Genomic DNA, 13,472 nt, shown 5'->3' on the forward strand with positions numbered 1-13,472 from the left:
TCTGATACTAATGAATTTCCGTGTTCCTACAAGAGACAGGGAATTAAGATACAGGCAGTAGATGGCGTACAGAAAGTAGTCAAGCATCTCTGGCCTATTTGACACTCTGCAATCATGGATTTCCTCCAGAGCTGTCGAGAGCACCGTGGACAAGCCTGTGTTTATACTCCTGCAGTACAATGTGAGCAGTGGCACAGAAAGGCTGCTGGGTTCCTGCCAAAGAGCCCCACAAAGGCAGCCACATCAACTCCCTGCAACGCAAATATAATGATAGTGGTGGCAGGGGAAGGCTGGTTTTGCAGCCACCTCCTCCTCTCCCCTGCTCACCCTTCTCAGCTCTAGTACCAGGAGAGCACACATACTAAGAAAGGAGGTCACCAAGAGCGCTGACTGCAAAAACATCTTGGGAGGCAAGATGCTTTCAGAGCTCAAAGCTTGCGCCTGCATGGTTTTGGGATAGAACTAGTAGCATTCCAGGTCCCTTATCGATCCCTCACTTCGTGTGTCTTTGGTGTTTGGCTAATGGCCAAGGTGGGCAGGACCATGAGGCCCCAACACAACTTTCAACAAAACCTCTCTTCTTGGTGTCCAAATGAGGGGGGACTGGCAGAAGCTGGGGGAGGAGCACCAGGAGGGCAGCGCGGAGCCCTCTGCAAGCAGAAGGGTCCACGGACAAGCTGCCATCTCTGGCGTGAGCGAGGGCGGCTCCTCCAGCAAGGATCTCAGCCTGTTACCCTGTGCTCAAGGTACCTTAGGGCAGAGGGGGACTGGGAAGATGTAAGAACGGGAACTAGAAAAGAGCTGAACAACTAGGAGAAGGTGGTGATGAAGAGATCAGAGAAACCAGATTGAGGGGCTTGGAAGAACATGACCCCCTGCCTGCAGGAAAAATGAGATTCAATGAGGAGCTCAGATGTGTGGAAAATAGGGAATAGTGATAATGTGGAGAGCAGGAGGAGAATTTACTGTAGAATTAATGGCTTGGTGCAATACTGAGTATGCAGTGACTGAGGGATTTGAGTGGCAATACCCACATTTTACAGGCAAATATGATGTGCCTTTTTCTTTAAATTTTTACTCTGCTGACATTTTCATATTTTTGTCTCGTTCCAACATGTCTCCAGAGTTTAACAACATAAAATTGTATTCTTCTACTTTTCTGATCTCCTCCTAAGCCATGAAGTTGGATAACTGTCTAAAAACAACCTTCAAAACTAAAAGTTCCCCTTCATGAAGTCAGCAAATAAGGGATTCACTGGACCTCACTCCATCAGGTTTCCCAGCTGTTCCAGAGGGTATGGCTGCTTCCATGAAATGAATACATTTATTTATTTATTTATTTATTATTTATCGAGTAGAGGAGTACGTGATTCAGGAATACGAGGATGGGAGCACATGATTTGGGAATAAGATGTAAGGGATTGTGTCCTCTTCTGAAGGTTGAACCTGCTCTTCAGCTTGTGACTAAGCTCAAATATGATTTGTTCCCTTGGATTTGAATGCCTTTGAATCCCAAATGCTCAAGGATAAAGGATTTCTTGATTGTTTGTTGCTTGTTTTCTCACTGGAGTTAATTTATTTATTTATCTATCTATTTATTTGTTTAATGATCTGTTCTACTGGGTGGGATGTTAGATTATTTATTTTGGCACCTATTTTGATAAATGGGTGCTTTTACTGTGCAGCTGATGCTTCAAATCCCCTTAGGATTTTAAAACCTGCCAGAATAGGGGCTCACTGCAAAACGAAGAATGCACAGTACTTGGCTTTATAAATTTCTCTGCACTTTCCACACCGTAAGTCAAATTTGTGCATTTTCATGAATCTCACCTGGGTCAGCATGCTTGGATTTATTGGTTTGGTGGTTTTTTTATTTAAATTCTTATTGTAAATCCAGTTACATAGGGCATTACACTGCAGCTGCCCTTATTTTGATACAAGATTGTTCACTGCCTAAGTAGGAAAACTTGTTGAAAACTACACTGTATATGTCATGGCAGAGTACTTTCTATACAAAATGTTATTTTACAGTATTTCCCTATTGGCATTTCTCCTAAGACTCGTATTTGGAAGGCGTGCTGGAGACAGCTGGCCACTGCAGCCATGGCTTAAGCCTTATCCTGTCATTATCAAACGCACAAAACATGCATCACCATATGCAGGAGAGTTTTTCTATCCACAGAATGGCTATGAGCCAGAATTAACTCCCAAGGTAGTACCTGCTCAAGAAGAGAAAACAGAGCTGGGAACAGCAGATACAGCGATGCATCTCAGCCGTCTCTGAGCAATGTGTTAGTGTATGTGTTCAGGCTGATGGGGCAATCCCGTGTCCTCGGGACACTGGAAACACCCTGGGAGAGAACAAGGAGTAGATTCATCCCTCAACTTGGCTGTCCAGCCAGCTGGTGGTGGCTGAATGAGGCACTTCTTTCACCTCTTTGGTAAAAACAAATGAGGCAGCCTAAAATACAGCCTTAGTCACCAGCTGGAAGAGAAGTGGTGACTTTGCTGGGTGGTCGGGCTCTCCAATTCTCTCTCCTCCCTGGGTCTGGCTCTTCCCCATGCGTGCTGACTGCACACTGGCAGTAAAAAACTACACCTGGTACCCTGCTGTGGTCTTTCTTGGCTGCTGCTGCTAAAATCAGTCTGCTGATACCTCACTTTCAGGAGCAACATTTCAGAATTTTCATTTTCATTCAGAAGGTGTAATTTTGTGTTTTGGTTTTTGGCATGAAGGAATGTTGTAGTTTCACATTTCTCCACAGACAGAAATTTCAAGTTTTTGATCGTAAGGGACAGGGTGGAGAAATTATCTTTCTCTTTTGTTTATGACAATAACTGTAAATGTAAATAGCTACATTAATGACTCATATTGAAAGTCTTTTATTGGAGATTGTGCAAGTTATTATCTTTCCTATGCGTGTAAGAGCACTTTTTGTCCATCATAGTAGCTGAAGCACTTCAATAAGTCATTGTAGTTTGAAATGGTCCTGTCATTTAGTACTGTCATTTCTTCCAAAACTGCCTTATATTCCCAAATTCTTTCATAAAGGACGGTGTATGATTTTGTGAATGTAAAAATAAAATGATGGGTGATGTTCTGTGGGTAGAATCATCATTTTGGAAGCCACTTTGTAGAGTGGATAGGCACCATTACTACCGAATGGAAAATATTCTTTACCTTAGTAGCCAGCTAATTTTACTAGTGGCTCGGTAGGATATTTTGGTGCATTTGTTTTAGAATTTTTTAGTGTTAAAAAGCATGCTTGCTCTGTGAGTCATGTACGTACTAGCAGCAAGATCCTAAAGGACAATGTAGAAAGAAATAAAAATAAGGAATTTATTAACCCAGGGCACTTTCATAGGTCCTGAATACAAATAATGATTTATATCACATTGTTGAATCTAGTGTTTCATTTTCAATAAAGTGGACTAAAAGGTCAAGGCAAGCCTTATACTACACATTTTGAGTTTGCTTCAGTTCTGTGTTGTTATTTGTGCCTGCAAATCAACCTTTCTGAAGCTTCACAGACAAAATTTCTTGAAAATCTCAGTGGTTTTGGCTCTTCAGGATGGTGATGCTTCAGTTGTTGATGTCATGATGGATTTTTATTATTTAGGACTTTCTTCTAAGGGAAAGGATATAGCTTAGAGTATAGCACACTGGACTGTAGGAGCTATAGAGAATTAGTAATTGTATTGTGATGATACTCAGAAGAGTAGTAGTGGTGGGCTGAGGCACAGAAAGAAGACTCTTTGAAGAAGGTAGAGTGATAGGTCATGGTAAAATGAAACCAAAACATGACAAGACAGAAACCTTATACCGGATAATTATTTTTCCTAATAGAAAAATGTAGTGAATCTTTGTGTAAGGGTTGTAAGAGATCCACAGGAGGAAACCTCCTGGCAAGAAATAGTTGTAGAAATACACCCACTAGGTGGGTGCCATTTTTATCTACAATATTGTCTTTGTTGTTTAATTCCAATAGTTATAAAACATATGAAATTCATGTTCCTTTGTCCTAAAATGATAATTTTGACATCCTTCTTATTTCTAAGAGCAACAAAAAAAAATGTTGGAATAATGTAAGTGCTTTTCTTTTATGGATACACAAATATATGACATATAGAAACCAAGTCTCATATTAGCAAAATTTGTCACATGCACTTGACCACAGGTCTTTCTGTTTTTCCATAAGGCTTGAACCAGCTGAGAAAACATGTCATGTTGCACATTACGCTGTTTTTCTCTGGATAATTCAGTGTGTGAATTATTTCGCTATTATGCCAGTGTTTGCCTACACATTGTTTACTTCTGTTGCAAGAAAAAAATGTTATGTATATAGTATTTAAGCACCCACAAAGGCCTGTTGACGCTTGCTGGGATTACACGTGAAAGCCTTCTGCAGCCACAGAGAATATTCAGCTTCTTCCTCTAAAAGGCTAGTCAAATCTTCACATATGATGAGATATTTATTGAGTACAGTGTTAACAGCTACCATATTGCTGTACTCCCACATTGACAGAAATGCTGGCAAACGCTACTGTACCAGCTGCCCACTTACACACTCTAGTGGCACCTTTGCTATTCCTCAAATCCACAAATTACCATTCTCAGCCAATTAATGCTCAAAAACTGGTAGTTTTTTTCTGCCTCGCATATGTAACAGATTCCTATCAGAAAACAAAAGATGAAGATGGATAGACAGGACCCTGTCAAACCAGACCAAATCCAGCAAAATTAAGACTTTTTCAATGTCAGAAAATACCCTGGAGTGGTCTGTGGGAATATTATGAAAGAGAACCAAGGATTAGCGCAGAGACTGAGGAGATTAAACCTTAATTAAAATCAGCACTTATATACAGCACATATGGCAGACAGCTATTCTTCTAACTGTAACGGAGAAGAAGTCTTCCTGCAGTTCCCCAGGTCCAACCCAAGGAGTGGGTTTCTGCAGTGGCTGATGGAGGACACGTGTTTTTAATTCAGTATAAAACCATGCAGCTACACAAGACTCCCGTGGCATTGTGCTGCTCTGTAACACGATAAGGTGACTTCCATAATAAGCATTTGTACCTTGAACAGCACGCATGGGTTTTGCTCTCCTACTCACCGACTGCTCCTCCAGCCCGTGGTGGTATGGTTGTTAGCAAGCCAAATCATGGGAACTGCATTCTCTTCTTATGTGCACAGAAGTGGAGGTGATGATAATTCCAGATAAATTTTCAACTCTAAAGTATTTATCTCCAATCTAAGATAGGCTCTGCCTGCTGACCTCCAAAATATGCTGCAAGGATATATTCAAGACTTGAATTTGGGTCCTTTTTCAATTTTGTTTACATGATTTTTCTAATGGAGCTACAGTTCTCATTTGAAAAATAATCAACTTAATTTGGTGCATGCCATTTCTCTGGTAGTGTAATCACTTTTCCCTGTCCACAAAGGTTTATTTTGATTATCAGGAGGGGATACTATATTCTATAGCCTTGTAATGAACAAGAGGCTTGTAAAGATCCTACTGTGGTGGTGGTGATCATCAAAATGTAAGGAAAAAACCCTGCAACTTTTGATATATGTTTGGAATAGAAATATAGAATAGCAAAATATACCTAAATTACCTGCTAACATCTTTCCAAAATACCAGCAGTACCATTCTTGTCTGAGGTCTGTGTGCTAAGTTAATAGGAGTTCTTCTGGAGTATCACTATTTGAACACTTTCAAAGCTCCTGTTTGTATAATCCTTTGCTATCCAGTATTTTATTATTCTCAGTAAGACATTTACTGGAGAGATGAAATACCATAATTAACCCTTTCAGCACGTCTAGTTGCATACTCGTGGCTGCGTGTAACCACTCTTAAGCAGAAACCTGAAGGGTCTCTGCATCGTGGTGGTATTCAACAATATTCCCTTCTGACCTGGTCTGTGCTTTGGTGTAATGTGATTTTAGGGACTTGATACTTTTGAAGCAACGTCTAGAAAACGACATCCACGTGTACCTCTCCTACAGCAGCAAGGCTTCAGCTGCTTAGACTCTCTGATAACTTCATTCTCTTACTATACTCAGGGGTTGCTGCACATAAAGCAATCCTCCAGATTGCTGCCAATTATTTGTTTATAGTTTCAGAGCATATTATGTTTAAATTACTTGAGACACAGGTATAAACTAATTATTCAATCATTGCTGAAATACAGTGCCATCAAACTCCAGTTGTCATTTTAGAATGTCTTCCTATGAAAATCTGGGCTGGATCCTTCTGTTTCAACCCTTGCATTGGAGTCAGTGAACTTGCTCCTTGCTATCACTCTGGGAAGAAAGAATATAATCTCTGTACTATGTTTTGTAAGAGATATTTTATCCTTGCAGTTCTCCTTACCCTCTATTCTGCACTTTGTAAATATATAGGTGTTATATAGTTATATACAAATACAAAATAATTAGTTTTATTGCATATTCTATACTATTAGGCGAGATAATTAAAAAGGCAATTCGGCAAAAGAGGATTGAGAGGGAGAGAAGGAAAACCATGGCTTCAGTGCAGAAGGAAAATGAAACATTTTGTAGAAGCAGAGAAAAAAAATGATACTTCAGAATTCTAATAAGCAGTATTAGTGAGTTTTTAAACAATAATGTCTGCTGGGGCACGTACAGAAGAGTACTAAGAAAGTTCAGCTGTCTAGTGACTGCCAAATGACACTCCTCAGCAGCCACTGCCTCCAACACAAACAGCTCAACTACATTTAAGTATCCTTACTGGAGGCAATCAATCACATATAGAAGCAGAGCAGTTATAAATAAGGTCTGCCCTTCTTATGCATTTGGTTATTTTTGCAACTAAGCTACATATGTGTCCAAAAGTAATATTTGGATAGCTGGATGTCTCCCTCCTAGGAGGACTGGAGTAAAAAAAAAACGAATGCAAATTGTCAGTATAGGTCAAGAAATAATTGAAATTCAAACTTCAGTGCCTGGATGCATTTCATCTTCAGAACCAAAGTGTTGCTACCCTGTGCAACCTTTCGAAAGACATTGGTGCCTTAGGCTTAAGTACCTAATGTCACAGTGAATGAAGAGATCCAGACAGCCAATTTACTGCTCATGATGGAAAACAACACAGCCAAGTGGAAGGAGGAGGAGCACTATAAGAATATAAAAATTGCAGAGATACTTTGAAGAAAATTGTTAACAGCAAAGATACCTTTGAGCAGAAAGTTAGCTTCTTGAAATTCCCCATGCCTCTGTGTTTCTCGGGGTGACAATAGCAAAATGCTTAAAAAACATTGGGGATTTTTGGCTATCAATGTCTGTCCCGCAAAGGACAGTTGTTTTGGAAATTTCATTCAAGTATGTATCTGCATGCTGTGAGTTACCAGCCCTCCAGAACTGTCTCAAGGGGTCTGTCTAAAGTATGATCAACTCGGTTGCTTATGCACCACCAGCAAGACACACAAACAGATTCACTTGCTGGGCAGAGGACAGCAAAGCAAGAGACTCACAACACTGGTGTGTGCAACAACAGCACTGAGTGATAGAGACAGAGAGCTCGGTAGGGTGAACATCAGCAGCTGCTGTGGTAACACGTCTATTTGCATTCAGTAATAAGCATGTGAAAGTCTCATTTCTTAATTGATTGAATCCAGTCACATGATCAATACATCAGTACTGGTTTTCCATCATGAAACAAGAACATGCAGTATATCTTCCCCTAGTTTGGTTTTCTTTTCTCTCCTTACTTTCCCTCTTTTTGGACATTATCTTATATATCAGAACTATTCTGCAGGGCTTAAGAGAAGACAGGTGCAAGTATTGTGTTTGGATTTGTTCTGCCTGTGACATTTAAATGTAAGTGGAGCCAGTGTAAGGTGATTTAACCTTTTCTTCCTCAAGTTTGGCCTTGATCTTACTGCTAAGGAAATGTACATCAACCAGTGTTTTGCATTTTAAGGAAAAAATGCAAACAGAAAAAAAATTGTCAAGTTTTTAATAAAATATGCATGTTTTCCATTTGTAGACGCTGATAAATTCCAGCATGAAAAACACCTTAATGTTAACTACTTTCAGAATTAAAACTTTTTGAATAGAAAAAACCCCCAAACCCCAGATATCAGCCCTTTTGTACACAGCTAGTGTAGTCATAGGGCAGAGGTGAAATTTCCTTGTTGCCTTTATCTTTAAGAATCCAGTCTTTACCAATGCATTATTCCAAATCCTTCACTGGATAATTTGCATAATGATTTCAGTTCCTGTGAGTCTCATCAGCAGAAAATTTATTCATTAGGATGTACATGAAGGACAAACATAGAAGGAACTGAACACAGCTGAACTGAATTCATTCAAAAGTTCGAGCAAATGCTGGTGGATATTTTCCAGTATTTTCTCACTTCTCTTAAGAACTGATTCAAATCTCATCTAAAAACAGTGAAAAAGCCTCCATCACTTACCAAGTCATGCCAACCTGTGAGCTTTCTATGATTACCTCATGCTCAGAAATAAAGATAGAACAGACCTTCTAATTTTGACTATTTTCTGCAGGTATGAAACTTGCTGAGGTATTCTCACATTACTGCAGACAGCCTCCACCCATGAACATTGTTAATCTCTCTGGTATGCTCAGGTCTTGCATGTGTTGGCTTTTTGCCATTTTATGAGCACAGTGTTCTTCAAGCTTGAAGTATGGCACATAATATAGTAAAGGAAGATAAAGAAAGGAATAAAGCAGACAGTAATAAATATGAAAAGGGCAAAAGATACTCTCTGCGTTTTCTATCCATTCTGCTATTTTTCCTTCATTTCTCTCCTCTTTGCCTTCTGTCTTATATATTCCTTTCTCTACCATCAAGATTTTAAACATTTTAAGTAATTCCTTCTGTCTTTCTCTGCCACGAGCATGAGTTATGAGGAATGAGCAATAATGAATTAATACATTCTTCCTTAGGAGCAACAAGCAATATACTTACAGCAGGCACTGCTGATGCAGCACATGGTGAGACTGTGAATAAAGTAGCATGGCATGTTTTCATAAATCAGCATTAAAATATGTCAGACATTGTGTGTCACCACGTGGTAGCTGGTTAGGAAGAACAACTTGTTTTAATTCAACCTGAACCTCCCCCAGAAACAAACCATTTGCAGTCTTCTAGGTTCCAGGTCTTGGAGCTTTTTTTCTTCAGTTTTGTTTTCAATTTACTTAAGATTAAAACTTACTTGCTTAATTACTTCTCATTTCATTCCCTGAAGCTCTGTTTAGCTATATGCGAGGTAGTGGATCATCACACAGTATTCTGTGGTGAGGTGCAACTCTGATTTAAATTTCTTATGTATATTTAAAAGAGAGTGGATTTTATTTCTTTTGGCTTTTTATTAGCTTTGGATATTCAGTAAATTTTTCCAAGGTGGCAATACCTGTGTCGAGTTCCAGATCACTTGCTGTTTCACTGATCAAATTCTGCTCTTTGCATGTTTTCTTTCTCTGTCCTTACATAAGGAGGTTACATAAGAGACAACTAATCTCCAAAATCATTTACCATATTAAACAGCAAGTACCATCAATAGATCTTTATCAGCTGCCTGCAGCAGAAAGGAGGCACATGGCTGTACATTTGGAAACTGGTTGTTTACAATACTCGTTAATGCACGCTGCCAGTCATGGGCAGATGTCATCAACAGTCATTACGCAGCTCTGAAAATAGAATCAAACTTGACCTGGTCAGGTTCTCAAGCAATTGATAAGCTGCCTCTGACTGATGGAAATGCGTGGAGTCCATTCTCTCCACCAGCCCCCTGCCACCCCAGTGTTAGTGCGGCATGGGGAGCAGGGGGTCAGTTGGGGTGTACATGTCAAGCTGAAATCTCCTCACCTCTAAGAGTTATAGTTTCTCTGTGTGTCCCTAGTCTGCTCTCGTGGAGAGGAGCACGATCAGCCTGTGCGTGCTGCTCCCTGCACCAGTGCTGTGTCATGTCGGGACATGGCAACTTATACTCGCTCCTTGTTGGTTTTCCCTTTTCTCTTTCTTCCCCAGAACCCCCCAGAAAGCAAAGAGAGCAAGCGGGAGAAAGCACTTCAAGGAGAAAAAGGGCAAAGAGGTTTTGAGAGCACCTCTGCTGTTTGCGTACTTCTCTGCCTGTCCTAACCCCAGAAAGGGGAGAATCACAGAAAGGCAGGGGTTGGAAGAGATCCCTGGAGGTCATCTAGTCCAATGCCCTGCTAAAGCAGGTTCACCCAGAGCACGCTGCACAGCAGTGCATCCAAGCGAATATGAATTTGTATATGTCCAGAGAAGGAGACTCAGCATCAGAGTGCAGGAGGGGCTCCTCTGCCTTTCTTAGGCTGAACGTTAGGAAAAAATTTTTCACAGAAAGGGTCATTGGGCACTGGCAGAGGCTGCCCAGGGAGGGGGTTGAGTCACCTTCCCTGGAGGGGTTTAAGGGAGGGGTGGACGAGGTGCTGAGGGACACGGTTTAGTGTTTGATAGGAGTGGTTGGACTCGATCCAGTGGGTCTCTTCCAACCTGGTGATTCTGATTCTCTTGCCCACTTTCCCAAACTATGTGAACTCAGCACCATTTGCTGGCATCGCGGCTCTGACAGGATTCCTGGAATTGCTGTGTTGTGTGGAAGGGGACGACTTCCCATGGTCTCATATTCATCTACTCTCCCAAATCTGGCTTCCTCTGCTTAGCTCCCACAGGAGGATAAAGAGTACAGAGAGTGGCTTCCTTTCCCCTTTCCTTCCCCTGCTCTCACGCAAGGCTTGAGAGGAACACTGCCTTCTCCCTTCTTTGAGAAATGCTGGCGAGCACAGGCTATTACATCCACCACATACAGTGCCTTGGCACCAGAAGCGGTCAGCTGCTCCCATGCGCCTGTTTGCTTGCTGGTGTGTGGCAGAGGGCATGAGAGAAAGGAAAGCAATGCTATGCTTCTGAAATGAGGCATAGCGAGTGTTGTGTGCCTGCAGCTCCAGCTCAGCCTGCCAGTGTTTGTCTGCTCTTTAGTTAGCAGGTAGAACATTACAAGTGACTAGCACTTAGTTGCTCCCCCGTGCGAAATCGTTCAATCTCTAGCAGGCCTGGAAGACACGATTTGAGGCTGTAAGAAATGTGTTGCTTAGCCTTTTTGGAAGCATACAGATAGCATTCATGTGGTAATGTTATCTTTGAAATACCAGAGTGCTTTATAAAGGCTACCAACACTGCTAAAATGTAATGGCAGACAAAAATAACTTTTAAGAATTCTTTGTCAGAATGGTATTGTGTTTGTAATAAATAGTCAACAGTCCTTCCACAATGGAACAATGCTGGATATCACTTTGCTATTCACGTGGCTTCCTTTACAGTTTCCAGAAGGGTGCATGCGGAGAGGCTTTCTATTTGCTTGTCTACTTTCCCAAAACAAGGAGGACACCACAGAAATAATCTTTTGATAACAAAAAAGTTGGACTGAATCAAAGTTTGTTATGAGCTCTGTAGCAGAAAATGCTGTTATGCTTTATCTACACAGGGAATGATCTCTTTATTCAACTGCAGTTGCAGCAACACAAATGTTTCTGACTACAATTTTTGGTTTTATGGCTTTCCAAGCATTCTCCTTCTCCCTTTTGGTTGTTCTTGAAGTTGTGACATGAGATCAGGGAAGATTAAGAGCTTAAGTGACTTCTTAGCGTACCATCATTTCAAGATGAATAAGCGTTCATGAAGACAGCCTGCGGGAAGGGAATTGATGTACTATTTGAATGCCCTGACTTTATAATTCATACAAAACTCTCTTGGCAGGAGTGCGCCCAGTGCTGAAAACTTTGCCTTAGGGTTCAGATGGATCAAGCAGTAATGAGACTCCATGGCTAGTTCAGGGGGGAGTGAGAGGAGAAAACAATTTAAAAGCAATGAAAGATACCCACGATCATTGTAGCAAAGCTTTTGCTCTCACAGTCCGTGGAACCATCACATAATAGTTTGGAGAACTGACTCTGCTCTCAGTTGTCTGCCTTGCAGCTGCACATGGGATTGCAACCTCACTTTGGGAATAACTCGCTGAAGGAGAGGCAGCTGGCTGCTCTATCAGCTGTGTTTTGAGATGAGCAATTTTCCGTTGAGGTCAGAGAGAGTTTGACAGTATAAGGAGTCCAGACCACCATCCCCAGAGAGGGTGGAGAAATCCAAAAAGAGAAAATAGGGATAAGACCATACATTCTCTCTAAAACTGGTTGCATGATCTATTTCAGTCAGAATATATTTGTCCTTAATGTGTTTTTACCAGCAAGATACAGAAAGACGGTTTTACTCCAAGATGAATTCACAGTTTGCATAAAGCTTGCATAATATTTCCACTTAGACAGTCCTGTTAGGCAGCCACTTTACTGAGTGCTGAAAACCCCAAGCAAACTGTAGTCTAATCCCACTGCTTGCTCCTATTTCTGTATTGACACTCCTGGCACCTCCCAGGCATTTGCCCTCTGCAACCCAAGAACCACACATTGGGAGTGAGCCCCTTTGCCCAAGCTGCCTGCTATCTGAGAATTCTTACCGATAACAACTGATCTCAAAAGATCTAGATGGCACAGCTTCAAATGCTGAAGCACTGTGCAATAAAATAAAATCAAGATCCCAGATAGCTTGGGTTTTGCCACACTAGCCATGACATTCATTGTACATTTTTTTTAATAATTTTTTGCAAGTTTTAATTAAGAAGGTAGTTTTGAACTACCTGGAGAGAGGAGTTAGGGGACCTTTCACAGCTGGACTTCCCAACATGTATCTCATTTGGCAGTAAACATCCCTTATCCCCCCCTTAAGCATGGGAAGAAACCTTGAAAACATCCTGGAGCAGCTTTCTGTGTTTCCTCCCTGAGTAATTTGCTGTCACATTTTTAACAGACATCACTGCTTCTGTGGTGGAAGCAGGAAGGTTTGCTTGCAATTCAAGCAGAAGCTGGTCACGTGCATTTTTGGTATTTGTGATAGCTCTGTTATTAACTCCTGAGGGCATAAGACTTAGTGGTCAGGCTATAGATAGCCTATAGGTCTGATTATGGCTAATCTCATTAACCCTCGGACTTAGTTGATTTATACTTCATTTGCTCCCGCTAGTTTATTGTGATATATTACTCAACTTCAAGAAAGAACAAAACCATGGGGTAGATGATAAAAAAGTGGGCACAGAGTATTTTTGCTCAGACCTGATACTGGTACTCATTTCTACTGCACTATTAGGCAAATGCGAATAGTCCTTTGTTGGTGCTAAAGAATTTCAGTTTTCCATCTCTCCTTAGGTTCACTCTGTGCCATATCTACTTTTCCTGAATGACTTTGCTTGAATAAATTTAACAAATGTAAACAAACATATAGTAATAAGTTTCTAGAGTTTTTACTATAAATTAACATTTGGCTCTGCTCCAAAAATATGTACCAGTTTCAGTAATGTCTTAATCCCAAGGCTAATTCATTCCTGGCAGTAGCTGTTTAGTGGTACACAG

At 40.9% G+C, this 13,472-nt stretch overlaps 1 protein-coding gene across 1 annotated transcript in view; it reads left to right on the plus strand.

Moving 5' to 3' along the window:
- The first annotated feature begins 577 nt into the window (after positions 1–577).
- The window catches only part of PHYHIPL (phytanoyl-CoA 2-hydroxylase interacting protein like), a 55,898-nt gene continuing 43,003 nt past the window's right edge, over positions 578–13,472 (plus strand). Inside the window, exon 1 of the mRNA XM_069864376.1 lies at positions 578–746. Within this exon, the coding sequence (XP_069720477.1) occupies positions 593–746 (154 nt within the window). The 5' untranslated portion in view covers positions 578–592. The remainder of the gene's footprint in view (positions 747–13,472) is intronic.

The sequence above is a fragment of the Phaenicophaeus curvirostris genome, chromosome 9, assembly GCF_032191515.1.
Source record: "Phaenicophaeus curvirostris isolate KB17595 chromosome 9, BPBGC_Pcur_1.0, whole genome shotgun sequence".
NCBI classification, from domain to species: Eukaryota; Metazoa; Chordata; class Aves; order Cuculiformes; family Cuculidae; genus Phaenicophaeus; species Phaenicophaeus curvirostris.